At 31.7% G+C, this 24,628-nt stretch overlaps 3 protein-coding genes across 3 annotated transcripts; 1 reads left to right on the forward strand and 2 right to left on the reverse strand.

Moving 5' to 3' along the window:
* Positions 1 to 125: 125 nt before the first annotated feature.
* Positions 126 to 2,853, reverse strand: LOC105118936 (outer envelope pore protein 16, chloroplastic-like). Its single transcript, XM_011016991.1, has 6 exons — positions 2,634 to 2,853; positions 2,488 to 2,539; positions 2,246 to 2,277; positions 1,421 to 1,454; positions 1,164 to 1,231; positions 126 to 563 (listed from the first exon to the last, which is right to left on the reverse strand). The coding sequence occupies exons 1-6, from the start codon at positions 2,745 to 2,747 to the stop codon at positions 423 to 425; spliced, it is 441 nt and encodes a 146-aa protein (XP_011015293.1). The 5' UTR covers positions 2,748 to 2,853; the 3' UTR covers positions 126 to 422.
* A 1,956-nt stretch (positions 2,854 to 4,809) lies between these two features.
* LOC105118937 (glucan endo-1,3-beta-glucosidase-like) lies at positions 4,810 to 7,513 on the reverse strand. The gene is made up of 3 exons (XM_011016992.1): positions 6,399 to 7,513; positions 5,238 to 5,538; positions 4,810 to 5,134 (listed from the first exon to the last, which is right to left on the reverse strand). Exons 1-3 carry the CDS (start codon positions 7,440 to 7,442, stop codon positions 4,989 to 4,991), a joined length of 1,491 nt encoding a protein of 496 aa, XP_011015294.1. The 5' UTR covers positions 7,443 to 7,513; the 3' UTR covers positions 4,810 to 4,988.
* Positions 7,514 to 21,912: 14,399 nt separating this feature from the next.
* On the forward strand, positions 21,913 to 24,623 carry LOC105118938 (methyl-CpG-binding domain-containing protein 5-like; the record flags this gene model as incomplete). The annotated part of the gene is made up of 3 exons (XM_011016993.1): positions 21,913 to 22,567; positions 24,233 to 24,355; positions 24,453 to 24,623. Coding segments are annotated over exons 1-3 (546 nt in total), but the record flags the coding sequence as incomplete, so codon positions are not given.
* Between the last annotated feature and the right edge of the window lie 5 nt (positions 24,624 to 24,628).

A 24,628-nucleotide genomic window follows, 5' to 3' on the forward strand; every position in this document is an offset into this window, starting at 1 on the left:
ACCATGTAAACTTGCTAGACCGTGATGTTATACCGTTCACAGGGTTTTTTTCCTCCCTTGCTAATAACTACTTATATGAACATTTCATTTTTATATCTAAGCATACCAAAGATTTTCAACATTGATGTTTGAAAAGGCGACTTTTTATTCAGAGAAGAACACTTGCGGGAAATAGATGGAAACAAATCATTGCATCAATATCAGTTTCCTTGCATATTTTTACTTTAACATGAAAATCAACATAGTTTTTAATGCTTCCTCACAGCAGTTCAGTGAGATAGGGGAAAGTTTATACATTTCCATGATCATGTGAGCTTGTTGAGGAATGTTGATGCAGTTGCAATGGCATCCCCAGCAATGGCATCAATCATAGTAATGTCTTTATTCTTGCGACTGGCAGCAGAAATTATACATTTCCATGATCATATGAGATAGTTGAGGAATGTTGATGCAGTTGCAATGGCACCCCCAGCAATGGCATCCATTACAATATTGTCTTTATTCTTGTTACTGGCAGCAGATATCAGAGCTCCTGTCAAAGCACCTCCAAGCATGGCATTCTTCTGCAAGGGATTCAATGGCCGAACAAATACCGTTAGAAGTAAAGCTGTTAAATAGAAATAAGAGTATATGCATATATTCGGAAAGTATACAATGGATGCTCACACAGCATGCATTGCGCACAGACACACACACACATGCTCTGTAATATCAGAAAAGGACTGACACTGGAACTTTAAGTTCCAACATCATGTTAACCATCAACCAGCAAATAAAGTTTTATGCAGAATGAAATTGAATGACCAAAATAATCTTAGTTGCAATAGTTTTATGGAGTAAAAAGCGGTGCGTATTTATACAATTCAAGCCACGGATTTTGTCTTTGAAAACTTAGTTTATCACACATATCCTTCTAATTTTGGCAAGATGCACACCAGCAGAAGTAGCAATCATTTAGCGCAGCAAACATGATCTGTCCCCAAAAATTGTTCTCGGGTCTCACAATCAAAGTAGATGCAAACTCAAGTGTTCTTGAGAAAGAAGGATTATAACTGGAAAAGAAAAGGTTAAAAGAACCAGCAACCTCGTTGTTGAATTCTCTTATGATTATATTCGGACCCCATTGAGACTATAGTTCATATAGTAAGGTACAAACAACGTACCCAGTCATGAGTGCCACGAATTCTCTCCATTCCATATTCCATCCCAACATACATGCCAGCAACAGTTCCTGCACATTCAGTATGAGAAATTCTTAAAGCTGTTTAATTTTACCGATACAAGGCAACTGAAGAATTTGCCAAGAAGCATGCATGATTCCCTAACAGAAAAGGTTGGCTAAATATACACAAGGCAACTGAAGAATTTCCCTAACAGAAAAGGTTGGCTAAATATAGCATGCAAGGCAGCACATACGAACCCCAATAAGCACCTTCCTTGCACATCTTCTTCAACTGCAACAACAGCAATTACATCAGTATGAAAGAGAGAATTTTTTGCATTCTTCACTTGTTGCTACCTTGACTATCAACTCAAACTAGCTACCAGAAATCTTCTAGGCTAATTTTGTTCGACCATCAACAACTATTCCCTACATATTTGGTTTGAGTTGTCCCGTGAGACAATTCGAACTTCAAAATCAACAATTACCCATAATCCAAAAGGCTTCAGCTGACTTTAGTCCTCTACAGGAACCCCAACTCTCAAGATGATGCTTAACATTGAAATGCAACCATAAGACATCCCTAGTGGAAAATGAAACTTTGTGGCTACCCTTTACCAAAGAGTATGAAGCAGCAACTGGCCTCACAAAAATTTCGAAATACCATCATTCCATGGCTACCATTTGGCTAGTGCATGTCATTAACAAAAGCTGGTTAATGGTCTTCCTAGAATAACCAGAGTCTTACATCGTTCTTGGATATCTAGGGCAATTGCAGATATATACAAATATCAAGAAGACTAAACTAAGAAGAGCAGGTAAAGCATGTAGCCGCATTTGAACATATCCATCATGGATCGGATAATTTATAGATGGAGGAAACATTAGTCGATGATATGACTATTAAATCAACTCGTTCTTCCACTGATTTCAAATTGGCATCGGTTCATCAACAAATGTAACTTGAGAAATCTGAACAAATTGCAGACTTGTATTATAGTATGCAAGACATAACTCACTAACATCACCAAAAACAATTGGAGGAGCGTAAAGCATAATTATTTCCTATATATGTATGCTCACCGAATGCTCAATCTTGCGACCTGAGAAATTCCCTGCAAAAAACCAGCCGGTTACTGTAGTCTAGAACTGGTAATCAGATAAGATTAGTAGTGATTAACTGATTTTGTGTGCAATATGATCTGATCATCTAAACACAATATACTCCTGTAGATAACCAAAAACAGGCTTCTTAATTATACGATGACACCTTCTTATAATTCACGTGAGTTTGAAAGAAAATACGAGAGAATCAGATTGAGCACCTCCTTTGACGACATGATATGCATCCTCAGCAAGTGATTTAGTTGCTGCAACCTGAAACAAAACATGGCAAATGGTACGCAGTTCAAGAAATGGAGAGAAACAAATTAAAGAACAGAGAAATATATAAAGGAAGAACTATACGTACGGTGCCAATCTTCAAGAAACCATCAACGGTGACATTGAGGAAGGGATTACCCGTGTCGATTGCCACATTAAGTTTTGGAGTTGCGAAAGAAGCCCCGAAACTGCTTCTTGGCATATTGATTCTTTCTTGTTTCTCTTTCTTCTTCGCTTCAATTCTTCGACCTCAGCTTTCTAGCTCTAGACGATATTTGTGTTCGTGATAAGTAGTAACTTGTGTGTCGGCAAAACAGAGAAGGATGGATTGTTTATTTTGTTCTCATGCAGTTAAGATAGATATTTTTTAAAAAGTAACAATTTAACTTTAAATAAATAAATAAAATATATATATTATCAGGTAGGTTTTTTAATTAATGTGTTTTTTTGTTTTTATAAAAATATTTTGTATCAGTACCATGATTTTTGAATAAAAAACTAAAAACCATTAAAATAAATATTTATAAATATCTCAATCAATAATTTATCTTTTCAATGAAAATTATTGCTTTTTAAATAGAAATTATAATTTATCTTTTCAATCATAACTCTCTTTCATTCTTCTATTATTATTATTTTTTATGAAAATTATTGCTTTTTAAATAGAAATTTATTATGTTAAAAGCAAGGCTTAATAAAAAATAGAAAAAATATATTTAATATGAAAAAATTATATAAAACTTTTACAATAAAAAATAATTATTATTTTATTTTATTCTCATTTAATATTTATGAGCATATATTTTTTTATACACTTTGCATATTAGGTTCACATATAATAATTCATAAAGTAGTTTTTAATATTATCTTAAAAAACTAAAATCTTATTTGAAAACTATGAGAAGTGTGGATAATTTTTTAAATACCATTATTTATTTATAGTGAATTTTATTTAAAATAGAAGAGTAATTAAAAAAATAAAAGATAATATAAAAAAAGGCCAGGTGTGGACATATATAAAAAGAAGCAAACGATAACATATAAAATGCTGCTAATATAATTCGAGATGATGAAATTATAAAAATATAAAATTTGTTGGGAAAAAAAATTGAAACTTGTCGTTTATAGTGAATTGTGCCCTCTTCTACAGTAAGTTACGATGAAATGGGATTTTATTTTATTATTTTAGCCATAATTATAATTGTAATTGTAATGCATCATATTATTTGTTTGTTCAGTCGCTTATGAATTAAGGATCGAGTCAATTAAAGATATATATAATTTGACCGGGTCTCCTCCTCTTCAAAACCTCATAAGCTTAGCGTTCGGCGGTGGTGGAGGAAGCGGAGGTGATCGTACATTTTGGGTTCCGTTTCTTAGGTGCACTCCACATGTTCAACTACGAATGAGATAAGATAACATTATGTGCCTGTTTGGAACGTGGTGTCCACAGAATTTTAAATTTTTATTTATTTTATATTTTTATATCGATGTTAATATATTTATAAATAAAAATATATTAAAAAATAATTATTATTTCACTCTAATATATTTTTAAATAAAAATTTATTAAAAAATAATTATTATTTCACTCTCAAACACATGCTTAAACATCCCTAAAAAATTCTAATTTAACTGTTTCTTCTATTTAAATTCAGAGGGGGTTCAAATATATGTGCATTAAAATTTATTTTTTATTGAAAATTAATTATTAATTATTTATTTTTAATTCATTTTAATATACTAATATTAAAAAAATATTTTATTTTAATATTTTTAATGCGGTCCTTTACAACGAAATTGACATTCGTCAAATTTTTTCAAAAAAAAGTTACCAACAAAACGCAAGGGACAAAAACAAAACTAAAATCATTTAAAATTTTGTTTAGCATCCATAATATCACACCCACCAGTTCTGTCCAATCCCAAAGGTTAGTGTGTGTGTGTCTATAATCAATTTTCTTTCCATTTATGTTAAATATACTACCTCTCAGTCACAAAAAGTTAGCAACCACCGATGCCGATGCTAAAAGAAAAGGGCAAGTTAATTTTAATTTTAATTTTTGTTATATTCCCTTTTTATATTATTAAATCTTAAAATCCATTGGAACCTTTTGTTTTTATGAAGAATGCTTTCCTTGAACCTGTACTCTATACATGTATCATAAATTTTGGCGAGTGACATTGAATCCATAGGTTTTTTTTTTTTTTGAATTTCATGAATTTTTTATCTATTTAATAAATTTGTTAAAAGAATCGTATATTTAAACCGATCTCTTTTGTTTTGGTTTTAACTCGGGCACAAAGATACATCGTCTCGCCATACCGGATCAAACAATAGTGAACCTACCCGTCCAATTAAAGCCCAAAAATAAATGAAAGGCCAACTGCCCAACCACCATTTAAGCCCACTACAAGGCAAGAAACAAGCGGCTCCCCCATACTAAAAAAGAAAAAAGTGGATACATATCAAGCCAGAAGCCACTATAAGAATCTCTTCAACGGTGCAGTACAATCTCCTCGAGATTCCCGCTACCGACTTTTGCTGCCACTTTAGCCCATCGAACGGATAATCACACGCCTCGTAACCTTCCAACAAAAAATTACGTCACACAAGACAGCTTTTAGCCACACAAATCAAAGTGCTTTTTATTTTTTTAACGAGGTGAGGAAGAAGGCCAGGAGAGCTTACTTGGGTCAATGGAGGTGAGCACTCCAGTGTGGTTGAAATCACAGTCGAAGTCATGACGACCAGAGGCCTGATAGAAGGCATTCATTGCATATGATGCATGTGACTTCACAGTATCAGGGACAAAGCAAGGCCCACCTTGTTGTATGGGCTTGCAATCAACTCCATTGCTACACACGTAATCGATGTTCTTCTGTAGCGAGTCATCACTAGCGTCTGATTTTGGCACGCACCACTGCTTCTCCCTCCCGGGACTAGACGATGATGGGGCATCCGCTGCCGTACCGGATGTCGGAGCCAGTGCCTTTGACGTGCAAGAGAACAGACCACACGGTCATGATGGAATCCCAATTCAAAATTTAAAATCTTGAGAGCACTATGCAGCAATGATATTATATTAGCCTAAAGTGCCTCACCAAAATAATTCAAAACAATATATTCCTTTCATAAAAAAAAAAAACCATAAAGGGCAGGACACTTGTCCTCGCATATTATTTAAAATAATATATATATTATTTTAACAAAGAAAATACTGAAACCATTATCAAACCCAACAACGAATAGATAAGTAACACGACATTTGTCCTCGCACCGCACAGCACAAAAGCTGCGTAGTGTCAGATCTTAACTTGAAAAATCAGCTTCTAACTAGACCCTGTTTCTAGCTGCATGTATTTTTCCTGGAGTTTCAATAATACTAAGAATAATTTTAAAAAATATTATTTTTATATATTAATTCTTCCTGGAGTTTCAATAAAATTTAATTTTTTAATTATTTTATATAATAATATTAAGAATATTTTTAAAAAATATTATTTTTATATATTAAAAAAATAATTAAAAAACAATCGTAAGTACGGACAGCCCAATGGGCGTTTAGCCAAAACGCATCCCTTTCTGAATCTCTTACGCGTTATTATTACCTAGAAATAAAATAAAACTCTTATACATCTTGATTTAAATATTTCATACCACAAGAAATTAACAATTCTCAGCCTACCATCAAAGGAGTAATAATGAATTTTTAGTTGTGAATTAAGTGGGAAAATCATCCGGCTGTAATTAATTAAGGCCATTAAAGAGCAGCGAAGAGAAATTAATTACCTCTACTGATGTTTTGTTTCCAGTAATTAAAAGGAGTAAAGATGAAGTTTTAGAAATTACCTTGTCATTGCGTAAAACTCCGACGTCATAAACCGGGGTAAGATCCGGCTTGAACAACCCGAAATTCCTCTCTGAAACCGAGGGTTTAAGATTCTCGTTAAACAAAGAGAAAACGTAAGTCTCGAAAGTTCTATTAGGCATCAGAGGCGTTCCTTTTCCTGAATTCACGTGCTTCACGAGGTTCTTGTTGTACGAGATCGCGTTCTCCATGCTTACACCAGGTTGATTCGGGTCACCCACGGACGGCCAACCCGTTTCCGCCACCACAATGTCAACATCACCATAACCCAACCTCTTCATCGCCGAATAAACCGCATCAAGCTGAGCATCGAACATGTTGGTGTAATTGTTTCCCGTCGCCGCGTCGAAAACTCCGCTGTTTGGCTTAAACAGCGCGTAGTTTAAAGTCTCTGCCTTGAATCCAAAATAGGGGTATGGATTAACCATGAAAGGAGACTTTGTCTTGCGGTGATAATCGAGGAACGGAGCAAAAATTCTTTGATCGTACCCTTTTCGAAACCGGCCCGTACTGGGAGGTTCAGATGAGGATAATATACCTAGAGAGTGAGGAGTCGCGACGTGAATAGTAGTGATATTAGCAAGTTCAAGTGCTGATGTCAGGGCTTTCATAGCAGGCAAAGTGTGTGCTATTAGAACTTTGTCGGAAGTGGCAAGGACCTCGTTTCCTACTGCAATGTATTTGATGGATGTTTGAGGATGGAATGGTAAGATGTTAGCGGCGATCCAAGATTGGGCAGCAGGGAGCTTGGCAAGAGAAGGGATGTCGCCGTTGCCGACGGTGACAGTTACTGAGATTCCAGTGTTGGCAAAGGCGCGGAGAATGTCCTGGTTGGTGTCAAAGATCTTGACCCGGTCTATGGTGGTTTGAGTTTTAAGGAAGCTAGCTACTTGGGATGGTGAAGGAAGGTTGTTTGCTACGGTCCCGTAGTTAACACCAACTGTGTAGGCGGCGGAGCTGGAGCTGGAGCTGAAGTGGTAGTAGAAAGTGAATAAGAGCAGGAAAAGAGTGCGAGGTTTTGCCATTTTTTCTGAGCTGATCAGTGAGCGGAGATTGAGAGTTGAGCCGGCTTTGGTAAAGGAAAGTGATTAGCCAGTTTTGCTGTTTCTGGAATTTAGTGTACTGAGGTTGCTTTTTTATTTTGGTTTTTTAAATTTATTTTTAATAATAATATATCAAAATAATTTAAAAATATAAAAGTAAGTTAATTTAAAATTAAAAAAATATTTTAATTTTTTTTATGACGATGCTCTTAAATTGTGGTAACCGTTAAAAAGCGCCGAGCGTGTAAACGGACTTGGAGTGAACTCCCTGTCTGTAACTCACTTGTAGGGTAGGATCGACAAAGCTACAAGGAAATCTTTGCATTGATCTTGAGCAGACGCAGCGACAGCACTTCAATTATAACCAGCCAGAGTTCTTAAGGAATAGTGCATTTATGGCGTTTAAAATGTTTTTTATTTATAAATAATATTTTTTTAAAAAAAAATTATTCCTTACATTAATAAATAAAACAATTTAAAAACATTAAAAAAATTAATTTAAAATAAAAATCAAAATCAAACTTTTTAAAAACCCTTTTAAATGTAAAAACAAATAGGATATTAGTTCGTATTGCTGACATAGCACGCGGAGATGCCACTAATTCAAAGGTGCGAAACTTCGAACTTGGTCCCTCTGGTTTTACACATATTGGAAACAAAATCAAAATCTGTTTCCAAGACAAGATTTCCAAGGCGAGGATTTTTCACAACTTTCTTTATCTTGTCGCTGCGTTATTTTCTAGATAATTTGACAAAAAATATTCATAATAAGATGTTGATCTGAAATTATCTCTATCTCAAGTAGCGACTCGAGATTTTTCATCAAATTTTGAAGATTTATAGGCTTTATAATTACATTTTCGAGATTTTTAACTCTATTTCAAGGTCAAAACTTTTAGCACATTTTTATCAAGATGGGTATTTTAAACATGGAAAATAAGGTTACTGGTTATATGTTGAAGATTTGAAGACATCGAGACCTTATCTTTATTTATGATTTATATTGCAAAATAACATGAACATAAAAAGTTAAACCCAAGCTCTTAAAATAATCATACGAGGCATTTCATGTATACCACGTTGTAGAATTCGATATGAAAAGTATTTTGGGTGTGAGAAATAAAAAAGTCCTTCGCATGAGTGATTAAGGTAAAAATAATAATAGCTTCATGTTCATTATATATTTTTTATATATATAGATGATGAGGGTTAAAAAAAAATATATAATATGAATTTATGTAAAATATTTTTTTTAATTTAACTAGATCAAATTAAAATAATAATTTTTTTTCTTTACTCAATTTAAATAATATTAAAGTTATTTGACCAGGTTAAAATAACCTTAAACTTTTGTATTGAATTAATTTAATTTAATTATCAAAATAAACTTAAATTAATTCAACCAAACTTATTTTAAGTAATTTTTTTATCTTTACATCGCGACTGTAACAAGGAAGAATGCAAATAATGGGCTTATCAAGCTATAGCACAAACAAAATTAAAAAAAAAAAACTTTGAAGGTAATTTTTTATCTTTACATCATGATGCTTCCCTCACACCTCACAGGTCTCTTCCTTTTATTAGCATCAAACCACTAAAAGTCATCATCCAATATAATTAACAATAGAGTGATAACCACTAGGTGGTGGTTAAGTGATAAGGACTTGAGACCAAGGGGTTTGCTCCCTCTGTGGTCTCAGGTTCGAGTTCTTAGTTGCTCATATGATGGCCACTGGAGGTTTACATGGTCGTTAACTTCAGGGCCCGTGGGATTAGTCGTGGTGCGCGCAAGCTGGCCCGGACACCCACGTTAATCTAAAAAAAAAAAACAATAGAGTGATAATCTCAAGTTTGAGTCCTTAATTGCTCATATAATGGTCACTGGAAGTTTACATGGTCATTAACTTCAAGACCCGTGAAATTAATCGTGGTACGCGCAAGTTGGTCCGGACATCCACGTTAATAAAAAAACAATAAAGTAAAAATAACAAATCAAAATAATTGACAAGCGCTTCATCACTTTTTACTATTTTCAGACACCAATTAAGAAAAACATATAAACAGAATAAAATAAAATTTATATTTTAGAATAAATTTTTAGGATAAATTTTTATTGCATCCTTTTCTTTTAGTAATAATGAATATTACTTGTAGTTGTTTATTGGAAAATTAAAGCCATAAATATTTAATTGTCACTTGAATTAGAAAATAGTAACAAAATACTAAAAAAAATGAGTTTTTTTTTTCAAATCACATTTAAAAGTTATCTTTTGAAATATGCTAATTGCATTTTATAAAATTTAGCTTTTTCATTTTTTTTGTGAACTTAAATAACAAGTCTTTCTTGTAATTTATTCCAAACCATACAATATTGGTATTAACGACTCATTTTGTTCTAATATTTAATTGAATTTTCTATTTAGTTTATTTTAGTTTAGAAAGCAACAAATTAAAGTGTTTATAATTTGCTAACATTATATTGGTTTGATGACTTGCTTGGAATGGTTGTTAAAAATTAAAATTGTTGCTTGTTAATTTTTGTAATATTTTTAATTTTTATTATATTAATGATTGTATTATAATTTAGGTATAACTTTCATTATATTTAAAATCTTTATGATATGGGATAAAAATTAAAACCCAAAAAAGTACAAAGGTGTTAGGTTTATTTTTTAAGAAAGTAAGGACAACAAATTTTAAATCTTTAAATCATAAAAATATGTTCTCCTTAAGATTTATTTAATCTTTAAGAGAGGATCATGGTCAAGTTTTTTATATTATAACTCTTGAATATAATTGAGGATTATATTTACAAATATGTGAATTTTCAACTAGTAAAGTTGAAAGTAGCTTTATATGTCTCTCTCATCAAATAATTATTTCTTTAATTAAATCTACAAGGTAAAGTTATATTCAATATTTTCATTTTAATTTCTTTTTCCAAATTAACATGTTTGGATTTTCTTCACATTTCTCTGATACTTCTTAAATTTAGGTTTGACCAAGCCAAATACACTCAATTGACTAATCGATTCCAAGTTATTTTCTCTAAGCTAACTTGTGTTCATGTTATTTTCTTCAAATAATTATTTGCTTATTTTCTCTATACTTTTTTAATTTGAATTTTACTGAACGTAGTTACTTTTAGTCTTGGCTCAATTGATTGAAATATTTTTCAAATTAATTTATCTCAATGATTATTAATCTTCTCGGTTTGGCAAAGCCCAAGTTTTGGCTTCGTTTTGTATGATTGATCCTGATCATTTATTACTTCTTTTAATACTATAAGTAAAAAGTGGATAAGTTCTTTTTTATTAATAAAAAATTATTATCTTAAAAAATCTTAGAGTCTTCTGCTCATCCATGTCAATTGGAGGAGATTTAAAAAGATAGTGACCTTGAGAATTAGCTTGAGCTTTATAAGGATGATGAGTTTTAAAGTCATGGACCTCTATAAATATACGGGAGAAATCAACAATAAGGCTCTTAGCCTTGTTCTAAAAATAAAGATTCTCCATTTCATTAATAAGTTAATCTCCTAGTAAAGTATTGTACCATCGTGACATAAGGTAAATAGTTGAAAAGGCTTAAGTATTTTGATATCAAGCAATACATTGTATTTATTCTCAACAACCTTATCTAATTTAATAATCTTGCTCTTACACTCTACCACCCCTCCTATATACTTTATAGCTTATACATGAATGGATTTAAGATCATTATTAAGTTGATCTCTTTCTTGAAAAGCAAGGTTGTAAGAGATCTTTAAATTTTTGTTTTCTTTTGTGGCTTCTTACTAACTAACCTTAAGCATATTGATCTCACCCTGGGTGTTGGCTAACAAGCTACATATTTAATTTCTCTTTACCTCCTGTCTCCTTATAATATGTGACAGTGCCTAGAAATTCTAAAAAGCACTTTTTATTTAGGAGCTAATATAAGTTTATAAACTGCAATCTTTAATTTGCTCTTTATCTCATGAAAATTAAAACATCTTAACAAAATAATGTATTACTATGTCATGTTAATCCAAAACTGGGAGGGCTTCTCTAAATAAAACACTCTTAGTTGCCTCCCTGTGTTGTCAAAATTCAATGAAAGAATAGGTCGGTTCCTTACCTTCATTTCAGAAAAGTATATAATCCAAAGCTACCACCAGTAAATACCATAAAACCAGAACTAATACCAATAATGGTATTGCTTTGTCCTGAAACGGGTAAATCAACATCACAAAAAATTAAAATATGACTTGTTTATATTGATGGTACATGATTAAAAAGAGGACTTAAAGAAGGTGCACTAAAATCAATACTCTTTTTACTTCTCTTGTGAAAAGCATATCTAATCACTATTGAATCCATTATAATATGCTTCCTTTTATTTACTCTAGAAGGCTTAATGTCCATTTCAACCTTTTTCTTAGAATTTTCAACCTTTTATTGGGTATCCTCTTTTCTCTCCTATTTTTTTTAATTTAATAGCCTGGAGAGGGAGAATATTTTTAGGCTCTTTGTGAGTTTTCTAAACCACTTGGAATATTACACAAAATACATGAGCATAAGATTGGAACAATTTGAAAATACAATAAATGGTTAGTATTTATATCATATAAACTTTCTTTCAAAGATAGTCATTCAGCTAACTAAAAAAATATGATATTTATGGTTACTGGGAAATTTTTTAATTACATTCATCTCACAAGGACTTAGAGAAGAAGTTTTGTCATTACTAACTACATTCTAAACTGAGAAACATTTATATACATTGTTTAAAGAGATTATCGACCCCTTATAACTAACTTCTACCCACTTATATCTCTATTTTTTTAATTGAAAGTGATTTAGCTTTAAACATATAATTTAAAGAATTTTGGTTTCTTCTCATAAAAAAGATATAAAGTCAAGCCATATATTTCTTACATTTAGAGTAATGTGATAAGGTACAATAAAACCTAAATAGTCTTATAATAAAAGTTTGATCCCTAAATGTTACATCTTTATCAAAGGCTACCAATAACATTCAACCACTAAGATATAACTAACTTACACATAAATTATAATAATCAAAAATATTTTTTCATAAAACCATATAAAGGTAATGATTACCTAAATTTAAACATATATAAAGGACATTAACTCTTTATTAAGAGCAACATGTTCTCTGTTTATTCTATCATTATAAAGAGGAACCTTAACCTTATAAAAGGTTGGAATTCTTATATATATCTTAATAATGTATTTAAGGTCAGCCATACTAATATATATGTTATTGGTGAGAATGGTATAAGTTGATAGAGATATAAAAAAATGATTCCTCTCATTACCTTACGAATAACCTAATTCCCCGTCATAACCAATAACAAATGGATTAGATTCACCACTTATATTGGCTTCATCTCTATTGTCAAAGTTTTATTTAAGCCAACGAGTAACCTTCTTTGACATTTTTAAAATAAAAAGAAACAATGAGAGAAAAAGTCTTCTTCACATAATAAGAAATCACCCTCAATAAAGAAGTAGATAGGTTAGGAAGATTTTCAAAATTGGAAAGTTCTATATTGTGTAGAAAAACAATGGGTGTTTATACTTTATTCAAATTATTCAAATAAGAAAAATAATGTTCACATCTAACAAATCACTTGGCATTATCTCATATTGCTTTCTCTCCACTTTATATGAGACTACGCTTAACTCCACCTTATATGTGGATCATGTAATATCTATCAATATATTTTACAGGATCTCATGTCAAGCATCATTTTGTTTGGTATGCTTTGTTTTATCAAGTATGATTCTCACATTACTTTTCATATGTCAATTTTTTAATAAAATATTAAAAAAATAATTGAGAGGTAAATGATAATATAAGTTTTAAAAAATAAGAAAAATTATGATATGAATTTGTGCAAAATACATTAGCTCAGTTTAACCAGGTCAAACAAAGAACATTTAAGGATTCAAACATTATTGGATTAGTCTGACCATGGTTAAATCAAGCCTAAGTTTGGGTTACGTTTGATTAGGTTATATTGAACCTAAGATCTCCTCTTATATTTGTCTTAATCAAGTTAAACATAGCCTATTTTTTGGCTCAATTCAAATAGTATTAGGTTGATTTGACTATGTCAAATCAAACTCAAATCGAGCCTATTTTTAGACCCGGTTTAAATAATATTAGATTGGTTGGTCAAACCGATCTCAAATTAAGGCTTAGTTTGAATAATGTTAGGTTAGTTCGACCATAATCAAACCAAACCTAAAATATTCTATTCGGTTGATTTGACCAGGTCAAACCTAAACCAAGCCTATTTTAGGCTCGATTCTTTGTTCTTGGTTAGTTTAATCAGATTAAACCAAACCCAACCAAACTCATTTTAGGTTTGCTTCACCTTTAGTTTGTACAACGTGGCTACAACTAATAAAGTTACCTAAGAAGAAGCTATTTTTATATTTTTCAAATGTTATTCCTCGAGTTATATAAAGAAAGGTAAAGTAAAAAGAAAAGGTATCTTGAATTATCCTCCTCTCACTTACTACTTGCAATAATTTTTTCTTTTTATAAGAAAACAACACCTTTAAAACACTATACTTACTTGGCTATCGAAGTGTTTTTTATAGGTGGCACCATCTAACATTATTAACTAAAAAAGCCCAGGTCCAACTATATTTATTTAAATTTTTTTCACTTCCTATAAAACTTTGATGAAACTTAAAAAGAAAATAAAAGTTGGTAAGTCATTAGGTACGAGACACTAATATTTATACTTTCAGATTATAAAAATTAGGTTTTTTTTACCACAACTATGATTGTTATTTTAATATTTCAAAATTATATAATCAAAAGAGTATTTTTAAATAAAAGACTATTTATATTACATGAATAGACATGATGCATAAATGAAAAAATATTTTATGGAGATTCCACTAATTTTTAGCCTGACAAAGTAACATTAACATTATATATATTATTTTTTTAATAAGCAAAATAAAGTATGAATAAAGTAACATGTAGTTTATGAGTGTGACATGATCAAAGAGTTGATGTCTTGTCCCAAGTACAGAAGTGTCAAAGTAAAATAACCCGGTAAGACCGGGGTCGAACCACAGGGAGGTGAATTATATAAATTACAAATAAAGAAAAAGAGTTGAAGAGAATAATAACAGAAAACGAGTTGAAGAAAGTTTTGGGATGTGATATTGATGTAAGGATTAAACAATAACAAAACATATGTCAAGGTTATAGGATTCACTAATGGTATTTCAAATAAATATAATATAAACTCTTTTTATTACTCAACTAGAAACCACACACAAATGAGGTTCTAATCGGATGATTTCTCGTTATTAGCTCATTATAAATTACTAACATGATCATATTAATTATCTTATCTAAGTAATACCATACTTATAAATATCATCAAGTATTCATGTTGCTAGTTTATGTTAACAACAAATCAAGTTTCTATCATAATAACGATTTCGGCCGAAAACTATGAAAGATCAAGCATTTGATGTACCAAATATTATACAACACAAATCTAAATTAAACATTTAATAAGCAAGGCATTAAGAATTAGTAAGATAAAAAGATAAAACATGTTAATAACAATTTTTCTTGGATATAAACATTTAAAGCTCATGTTGAGTTTATATTATACCTATTCTAACACCATTAGAGAAACCTTTTCACCTTGACATAATTAACTTAGCTAAACATTAAAAAGGAGAAAAATATAAATAAGCAATATAAGAACATAAACATAATATAAGCTAACTAAGTATAGGAAAGGAAATGAAGAGCATAAACAAGAGATTACTATAGCATGAAAGAAAACCTGAACATTACAAAGATGTAGAGAGAAAGCAAGAAGATAACTTTGATCTGAAAATTAATATATGACTAAATACATGGACAATGTCTCCTTTTATAGGCTAAGTTTCAGAACTATTGATTGATTGAAGAATTGGTGGGCATCCATTGATTTGGTGGCTGGTTTTTGACATTAATGGCTGCTGGTTTTTTGATATTGTGGGCTGATTTTTGATATTGTTGGCTGGCCAAAACGTCATTGCTCACATCAGAATTATAGCCAACTGAATTGTGGAAGCTGTGGGCAATTGTCTCAGCTTTCCATTAAAAAAAAACCAGAGCTCATTTGGACTTCTAGAACTCAAGATATGAGCCAAAAACCGAATAGTGCTTGAGCTGCAGGACAGCTTCCGACGTCTTCGTTGTTGCTAAGATTTGGGCTTGAAAAAGGCAGAACTGAGTCTTTGACTTCATATGAAAGTTGTAGGTCTATGTCTTACCTTTCCATCGATATAAAATGAACCTAAATCTGATATCTACATCTCCAGATATGATCAAATTACTGAACGGTGTTCGAGTTTGGAATGCACCAGCAACACTTTGCTAAGTTTGGCCTTCTTTTTATCCTTTCAATTTCAATCCTTAAACTCATCAATCAATCCTTTTATTTATGTGATAGACCTGCATTTAGGATGAACATTTACCATGAATTAAAGGTATATTATATTTTTAGACTTGCTAATATAAAACATGCTTTTGTTAGGGAATTTAATAATACTTTAGGTGCAATATGATGACATAAATCCTTAATGAGAATGCACTTTTAAGTACTAATCAGAGTGTTTTTGAAAAACTTATTTTATGTTATTTAGGATGTTATATTTATATTTATACTTATAGAAAAATAATGAAAAAATGATTCATGCATTGTTTAGGAATTAATAAGTTTTAAATTATATTTAATAAATATTATTATTTTTTAATGAGAGATGAAACAATAATTTACACATTATCATTGATATATGCTATAAAACTAGAACTATATGCTACCACATAAAGAAGACAAAGAAGAAGAAATTTATTTTTTAAATTCAAACTAAAATAGTCGTTACAAGTTGTTTAAGCATCATTTCAATTATAGTCAAAACACATCATTTTATATATTTAAATAGGTTCTTGGAAATTTTTAGAATGTGGAGTAGTTATATTTATATGTGTACCAAACTACCCGAAGGTATCCAAGAAAAATAAAAATGATAACCTTATGACCTCCAAGAATTCAAGAAACTAATAAGCCTATTTGTCATGTTACCTTCACACTTAGTTTCAATAACCTTATACAATATTTTCATCCCTTCCCTTCAGCTAACGTACCATTTTTTTCATTGGATTCCGTCTAAGTAAACACTATTAATATCCCACCTATAGTAAGTGGTATCAAAGCTAACAATCTATAAATGTCTACCATGGCATCAGATACAAGAGCAACAGATTTCAAACGTATCGAGAACTTTATTACAACCGTAACTTATAATAATAACCAAAAGTATAAGTTGTTGGCGGACTTCTTAAAAGGATAAAATTCAAAACTAGATCAAACAATCAAAAACTAAAGGGCTCAAATCAGAGACATTAAAAGCATGATGGGTATTATAGCACAACAAATGGAATTCACTCTGCAAGACTATCTCAAATTCCAAATAGTTTGAGTCAAGGTAAAGACAAATAAGCCTCGGGCATGGAAGGAACAAATTCTAAAAAGAAGTTCTTGCAAGAAGAAATAATATTATCCTATAAGATACACAAACCTAAACATTTTTTTCCAACATTCAATGGAGAAGATATGCACAGATGGTTATATAAGTGGACATACTATTTTAAGATTAAAGACATTTATGACTCTAGAAAACTACAAATAACATCATATTATTTAGATGATGTCACTCTTTACTAGCATCAAAAAATTTTAAAGAGCTTGGGAAACCAACTGGTGATTTGGAAAAAATATATGTAAGCTATCTATTACAGGTTTGGAGGGCAACGAGATCCATTTAAGGAGTTGATGTAATAAAAATAATTTAGGTACTTAGAGAAATACATTTAGGACTTCAATATCCTGTGGTATAAGATGGAGATCAATGAAAAACAATTTTTGGTTATTTTTCTGAGAGGTATGGATTTAAAAATCAAAAACACAATGAAAATGCTCAAACTCAAAACCTTTAAACATGCTTATAATCTACCTAGGTTACAAGCCAACACCCTTGCCTACAAGAAATCTCTCAACTTCACCAAGAGATCTTCTACCTTCAACACAACACAACCTTACCAAAATACCCACTCTCATCCATTAAATCCCATAAAGAACTTTATGGTCCCTTATATTACTATAACAAAACCAAACTCTGCCTACTGGAATAATACCCCTTTCAAAAATACTTATAAAACTCATAAAATCTATTAAAAACCAAGAGTTAAAAGAAAGAAGGTTGAAAGGGTAGTGTTTTTGGTGTGATGAAAGATTCATCCCGGGATACATATGTCAAAATAAAAGATTGTATTTTCTAGGTGTAATGAAAGAGGATGAAGGATTTGCAGAGAATAAGGTTTTTGAAGGGGGATTTAAAGTAAGGGAATTGACACCACACATCTCACTAAATGTATTGGAAGGTAGTGAGACTCGATATCATAAAGGTAACTAAAAAGGTGTACAACACGACAATGTGCATTTTGATTAATTCGGAGAGCACCTATAACTACCTTAACTTTATTGTGGCCCTTAAACTCTAGTTTTAGTTAACTATTATTAAGCCAATAATTGTGTAAACAACTAATAAAAAAAGATTATTTACAAGTCTATATACAAGAGACTCAGGTGAAACATAAAAGGGATAAGTTTTATGGGAGATGTGTTTATCATTAAGCTGAGTAATTATAAGATGGTACTGGGTTTACAATGGTTATCCTTGTTAGGATACATATTATTTAATTACAAACACTTGTGGATGTCATTCGATTAGCAAGGGCAGAAGGTATTGTTTAAAGGGGAGAATCTATCCAAATTACAAACCATTGAACTAAAATAACTAAGTTCTCTTGTGAGGAGCCAAAATCAAGTAGTTAGTTATCATTTAAGTAGCTTGCAAATGGTAAAGAAGAATGATGGTTTTATCTCTAGATCCTTGGCTACTCTACCACTGTCCTAAGGTAGTGAGGATGCTCTCTTACAGAGTATCTTAATAACCGACCAAGATTTATTTCAGGAACCAAAAGGGTTGCCACCACTTAAAACCCATGACCATAGAATTCCTCTAATAAAAGGTAATGAGACAATAAATCTCATGTGCTTCCCTAGTTATCCTTGTCAAGAAAAACAACTTCATATAAAGATTATGTGTAGACTATAGAGCTTTGATCAAACTTACTATTAAGGATAAATACCTTATCCTAATTATTGAGGAGTTGGTAGAAAAATTAATTGGGGTTGCTATTTTTTTCAAGATAGATCTTAGATCTAGTTATCATCAAATCTAAATGACCTTAGGAGAAGAATTTAAGATAGTTTTTAGAACACATAGTGGCCACTATGAATTCCTTGTTATACTTATCAGGTTAACTAATGCTCCAGCTATAGTTTAGAGTCTAATGAATAAAATTTTCAAAGAGCACCTAAAAAAATTTATCTTGATATTCTTTGATAATATACTTATGTATAGTCAAATCCTTGTCGACCATTACAAGCATCTAACTATTATCCTTAAATTATTAAGAGGACATCAATTAGTGGCAAGGTTAGTAAATGCTTCTTTTGCAGTAAGTGGGTAGAGTATTTGGGCCACATCATCTCGAAGTAAGAAGTAGATACTAATTCTTATAAGATACAAGCCATTATAGATTGGTCATTGCTTAAAGGATTAAGGCAGTTAAAAAGATGACTTTGTTTAATAGGCTATTATAAAAGGTTTGTTATTGGTTACAATAGCATATGTAAGTCATTAACTCAATTACTAAAGAATGATGTAAGGAGGCCATAAAGGCTCGATCAATTAAAAGAATTAATAACTAATGCTCCAATTCTAGCTCTGCTAGACTTTAACAAACTATTTATAGCAGAGACAGATGTGCCATTGATAGGGGTAGTGTAAAAAACCTAAATTTTAATATCTTATTTCTAAATGCATTGGGAAATTTGATGTGAATTTTTTTTAATATATTCTACCAAAATTTCGACAAAGTCTCTTTTGTATATAGTTTATATCAAGTTATCGACTACACTATCATAATATTATTCAATCATCAATACATCTCAATATGTCATCCAATCAATTTCTTAATATAAGTTCTCTTATCAACAAACATGTCACTTATTCAATTTATACTTAACATGAATTATGTAAATAGAATTTAAATAAATTAAGGGATTTCCAATTAACATAATAATATATGAAATTTACAACTTATTATATCTAGATTAAGATTCAATACATTATAATTTATACAAAAAAGGCATGCTTATGTTCATGCTACTAATATTATATTTTTGTTTCATTACATACCTTTAATAAAAATATTATCCTAAAAGACTCTCAAGCAAGTTGGGTGTACAAAGGTCCTGAGTAGGAGCAATTCTTATGCAATAAAGACATCTAATTGCTTTCATAATCAAGTTTCTAGGGTCAAAATAACAAGTAATGCTAGTCTATAAGAGAGAAATGTCATCCAATCCTACATGTTATTATTAAATGAAAACACTATTTATAGGGATAATATTTTAAGATTAGCATTGATTACATAAGCCTGAAGTACCTCTTACATTAGAAAATGATGACTCTTGTGCAATATTTATAGCTAGTCAATTTCTTAGGTTATGACTAAAACATAGAATACAAATATTAAAGGGATAATGTACTAGCTGATGTCATCTTCAAGATCCCTAGTAAATAAATTTATGGCCCAACCATTTCTATTATTTCAACCAATTTAATAGGTGAAATCAAGAAGACGTATGAGGGATGTCCTACTATACAAGCTATTGTTAAGGATCTACAATTATTGTCTAATTTTCATCCTCATTATACCTAAGTGAATGATCAACTCAACAGGAAAAGGAAAGTGGTTATAGACAGTAACTTAGAGTTAAGAAATAAGCTCATTTTCATGTTTCATAACTTGACTATAGATGGACATTCAGGAATGATAGTGACCTCTAAAATGGTAGGGGGTTTGTTCTATTAAAAAGGCCAACAAAAATACATTAAACAATGCGTCAGAGAATGCAACACCTATCAAAGTAACAAACACGAAAATATAGCTAGTCCTAGACTCTTACAGCCATTAGCCATTCCATTTGTCGTATTCATTAACATCAGTATGGATTTTATAAAAGGGCTTTCAAATTAGTACGGAAAGATGTCATCACAATAATAGTGGATCACTTTAGTAAATAAATGCATTACATGGCCTTAAGTCATATCTACTCCACTCTCTGGGTGGCCAAACTATTCATGAACAACGTATACAAACTGTATGTGTTACTAATTTCTATAAGTAGTGACAGGCACCCGATGTTTCTGAGTAGATTTTGAAAGGAATTGTTTAACATTCAAAGGGTTAATCTGCACTACTCATCAGCATATCAATCATAAATTGATGACGAGATAAAGGTCATCAACAAATGCATAGAACATTACTTGAGGTGTATGACTAGAGACTTCTCTAATTGAGTAAAGTGATTGTTACAAGACTGACTATCATTCTGTTACTAAGATGACTTCTTATGAAGTATAGGTTTAAAACTATATCTACCTCAAGCTGTAACTTTACAGACAATAAGCAGCTATACAGAAATCCTCACAAAAAGTAGCTGCAAAATATTACGTGCCTTACCAGATGATAGCCAAAGTAGGAAAAATGGATTACAAGCTCGATCTGCCTCTTACAACACTGATCCACTCTATGTTCCACGTATCCCAACTCAAGAAGCATGTAGGTAATTGTATAGTAGAAGTGTTCCTTCTATGTTTTCTCAAACTCATAATCTGCAACCAAGAATTAAATCAAAGAAACAAATGACAAGATGTAAGAACTAGACGATCACTCAAGTCCTAATTCATTGGGATGGTCTCTCACCTGCTTATATAACTCATCCTAGTTCATTAAGATGGTCTCTCACTTGCTTATACAACTCGAGAATATATCAATGAATTAAAGTTAAGGTTTCCACAATTCAACCTTCAGAACAAGGTAAAACTCAAGAAGGCTAATTGCTACCGGCCGAAGAAAATGAAGAAAAAGATATTCTTTATTTAAATTCAAATTGAAATAGCTATTACAAGCTCTTTACACACCATTTTAATTGTAGTCAAGGTGCACCCTTTTATCTAGCTAAATAGATTCTTTCTTTTCAGTTGTACATGTTTTGGTCATTCCTTCTCAAGGACCCTTGAACTTTTTGGAAAATAAAATGATTGTGTGCAACAGATTACCTGAAGGTATCCAAGAAGAATACAAATAAAAACCTTATGACTTTTAAGAATTAAGGAAACTAAGAAACCTATTTGTCCTGCTACATTTATGCTCTAAAAGGCAATACTCTCATTCTTTCCCTTGAGTTAACCTACAGTTCTTATCACTAGATTCCCTCTAGCTAGTAACCATTAGTATCCCACCCATAACACTATATTAAGGACATGATATTTAATTGATTTGATTTACAGAGTTGGTGATTTTCAGCTTTTGTATCTCCTGTGCTGTGGATGGAATCATGATAAAGATTTGGCGCTGACTTTGCTGGGTCTGTCATGGGTGGATACGGGCCTTGTATCAAGACTTGTGGCGGATTGTTTGCTCAAGCCCATTATTTGGGCTAGCTGGGAGTGAACCTTTAGTTTCAGCTTTTTTTTTTCTTTTGACCCAAAAGAAAAGTATTTTATACCTTGAAATAGTACTAACTAGTTCCTTCAGGGTTCAGAGTAAAAAACGTCAAAATTCAAACAATCCGAGCGTGTTCCACGTCAGATACTGCAACTTCGGCTCAAGTTCCGGGCATGAACCCGCCTGGACCCAAATCAGATGATCCCCTCCTTCAAAACGGCTCCTCTATCGACCCTAACAAGCTCTCCACCGCCGATGAAACCCTAATCAGAACGAACGACAAAGGCAATCAACAACCGGTGACTCCTGTTCGAGAGAAGAGAAGATTATCGGAAACGGCCGTTGATACGAGTTGGTTGCCACCGGGATGGATTGTTGAAGATCGGGTTCGGAGCTCTGGTGCGACAGCTGGCACCAGAGATAAGGTTAGTTGTAATTCCTTCTCAAGTAATCTGAGCATTTTCTTTTTAAAATTATGTTCCTCTTTTCTGGTGTGATTAATGTATTAATCCTTGCTTACTCTTTGGATATGAAATTTTTTTTTTATTAGCTCAGCTGCTAACTTCCAAATATATGCATTCTGATACTGTTTATTGTACATCTTAGAACAAATCCTATTATAGTAAAATCATTAATTTATAACAATATATTTATTTATTTTTTTGACATATTTAGCCAGTAGAGTTTAGAGCAGAGAATTTGTGGTGAAACTTAATTTTCCAACATTGAAGCATTTGTAGATTTTTTTTTTCTATACCATTCACTGGATTAAATCCGTTAGGCGTTAGAACATTCAATGCTTGCAGCTAATATAAAGACATAGATTAGGCAAATGCATGGGTATTGTAGATTTAAGGATTTTCGTAATACTTTTCAGGGCCGCAATGGAGTGTTTGTCAAAACCTGAGTTGGGTCAAATTGAAATGGGATTTTAGTATTGGATATATAGCCACTTTGAACAGCTACATTCATGTATTTAAGGAACAATAGGTATTATTCATGTCTGTTTGAGCCTATCAATACGTGCTTGACATGGGACATGGTCTTCTTCCTTAGCCATCAAATGCTGTTAGTAGCCCTCTATGTTTAGGATCCAGGATGTGTGTATCATGTTTGAGCTTTATTTTTGCTCTCTTCCCCACTAAAATAAAAGAAAAGAAATGTGCTAATATAGGTAATGAGGGTTCCCAGATATTCAGGGGAGTAAAAGATACTACCAAATGCACTATCTATTCAACTAATAAACAATATACAAGATTAATGATCTATAAAACTCTAGAATTCTTCATTAGCAAAGCAGTCTTATTCAGTGTGCCAATTGCCAAAAGTGTCATATTTAACCCAAACACTCGTTAAAGAATTGAGAATTTATATTCTCATCAGATTACTTTCTGAATTTATTCCTTTTCAAAACCCCAAAATACTGCTATAAGTATATACATCCCACGAGTCCTTTCTTGTACAAAAATCACAATCTCCAATCATTTAGCTCTTCTTCTACTAAATGTAAGATATTGCTAGATTTAGATGGCTTCCTGCACACTGAAAAAACAAAAGAAAGAAAGAAAGAGGAACAAAACTCCATGCATAAAGTTTTTTCTAACAATTTTTTATGGTTAGAATTGTTCCCCAAGCTGCCTCCCTGGGGGAAAAGGGAATATCACACTTGTAGACATGACATGATTGAAACAATCATTCTGTTTCTGTTTCATTTCTGAAGTCCAAGAATAGTTGAACGAACTTAAGCATGCTTGGCTGAAATTAAGAATTCAGAGTTATGCTACTCTTAAGGTGAAGAAGCATTTTGAGAAAGATTAGATTTTGCTATGGTCTTTTATTGTATCAGATCCTTTTAGTTTTAATTACTCTTATTGCATGGCTAGATCCAGCGTTATGATTTCATCACATGGCATGTAAATGATGAAATGCAGCTGTGCTGTGGTTTTAATCCGTGTTTGTGATTTCTTAGAGTAGAAATCCTATGGTAAAAGAGAGGACAAACTGTATCAAAATTACTATTTTGAGAAATTGATTATATCATTCGATAGTAAAATTTCAAGCATTAAGTAAATGGTCTCTTTTGCTTGCAGTACTACTTTGAGCCTGTCTCAGGTCGCCGGTTCAGGTCTAAGAAAGATGTGCAATATTATTTGGAAACTGGAACTTTGAAGAAGAGGGGCAAAGTGACAGAGAACGTTGATGCTGATACTAATGTGAGAAAGAAATCTCTGTTCAGACAAAAGTATTGGCCCTTCCATTTATCTTTTAGCATCTTATTTTCCTCTGAACTAACTTGTATGATTTTGATAGTCTGCAGAGAATTCCAAGAGTAGTAAAAACAAGTCTCGTGCAAACACAAATTTTGCATGGAACTTTGATTCTTTTAATGTTCCTGATCGGACCGAATGGTTTCTTACAGAAGCAAACGAAGATACCTGGACTCCCTTCATTGATGGTAAAAAAGTTCCTCTATATGATAAGGAACA

This window comes from Populus euphratica, unplaced genomic scaffold (genome assembly GCF_000495115.2).
Source record: "Populus euphratica unplaced genomic scaffold, PopEup_1.0 scaffold2358.1, whole genome shotgun sequence".
Taxonomy (NCBI): Eukaryota; Viridiplantae; Streptophyta; class Magnoliopsida; order Malpighiales; family Salicaceae; genus Populus; species Populus euphratica.

Excerpts from the sequence above, each read along its gene's own strand:
- LOC105118936 (XM_011016991.1), bottom strand. The coding sequence starts at position 2,747 with ATGCCAAGAAGCAGTTTCGGGGCTTCTTTCGCAACTCCAAAACTTAAT. Across the intron at positions 2,540-2,633 it reads GTTTCTTGAAGATTGGCACC|GTTGCAGCAACTAAATCACT; the intron begins GTACGTATAGTT and ends GTTTTGTTTCAG. Across the intron at positions 2,278-2,487 it reads ATATCATGTCGTCAAAGGAG|GGAATTTCTCAGGTCGCAAG; the intron begins GTGCTCAATCTG and ends GGTTTTTTGCAG.
- LOC105118937 (XM_011016992.1), bottom strand. The coding sequence starts at position 7,442 with ATGGCAAAACCTCGCACTCTTTTCCTGCTCTTATTCACTTTCTACTAC. Across the intron at positions 5,539-6,398 it reads GAGTTTTACGCAATGACAAG|GCACTGGCTCCGACATCCGG; the intron begins GTAATTTCTAAA and ends TGCACGTCAAAG. Across the intron at positions 5,135-5,237 it reads GCTCACCTCCATTGACCCAA|GTTACGAGGCGTGTGATTAT; the intron begins GTAAGCTCTCCT and ends TTTTGTTGGAAG.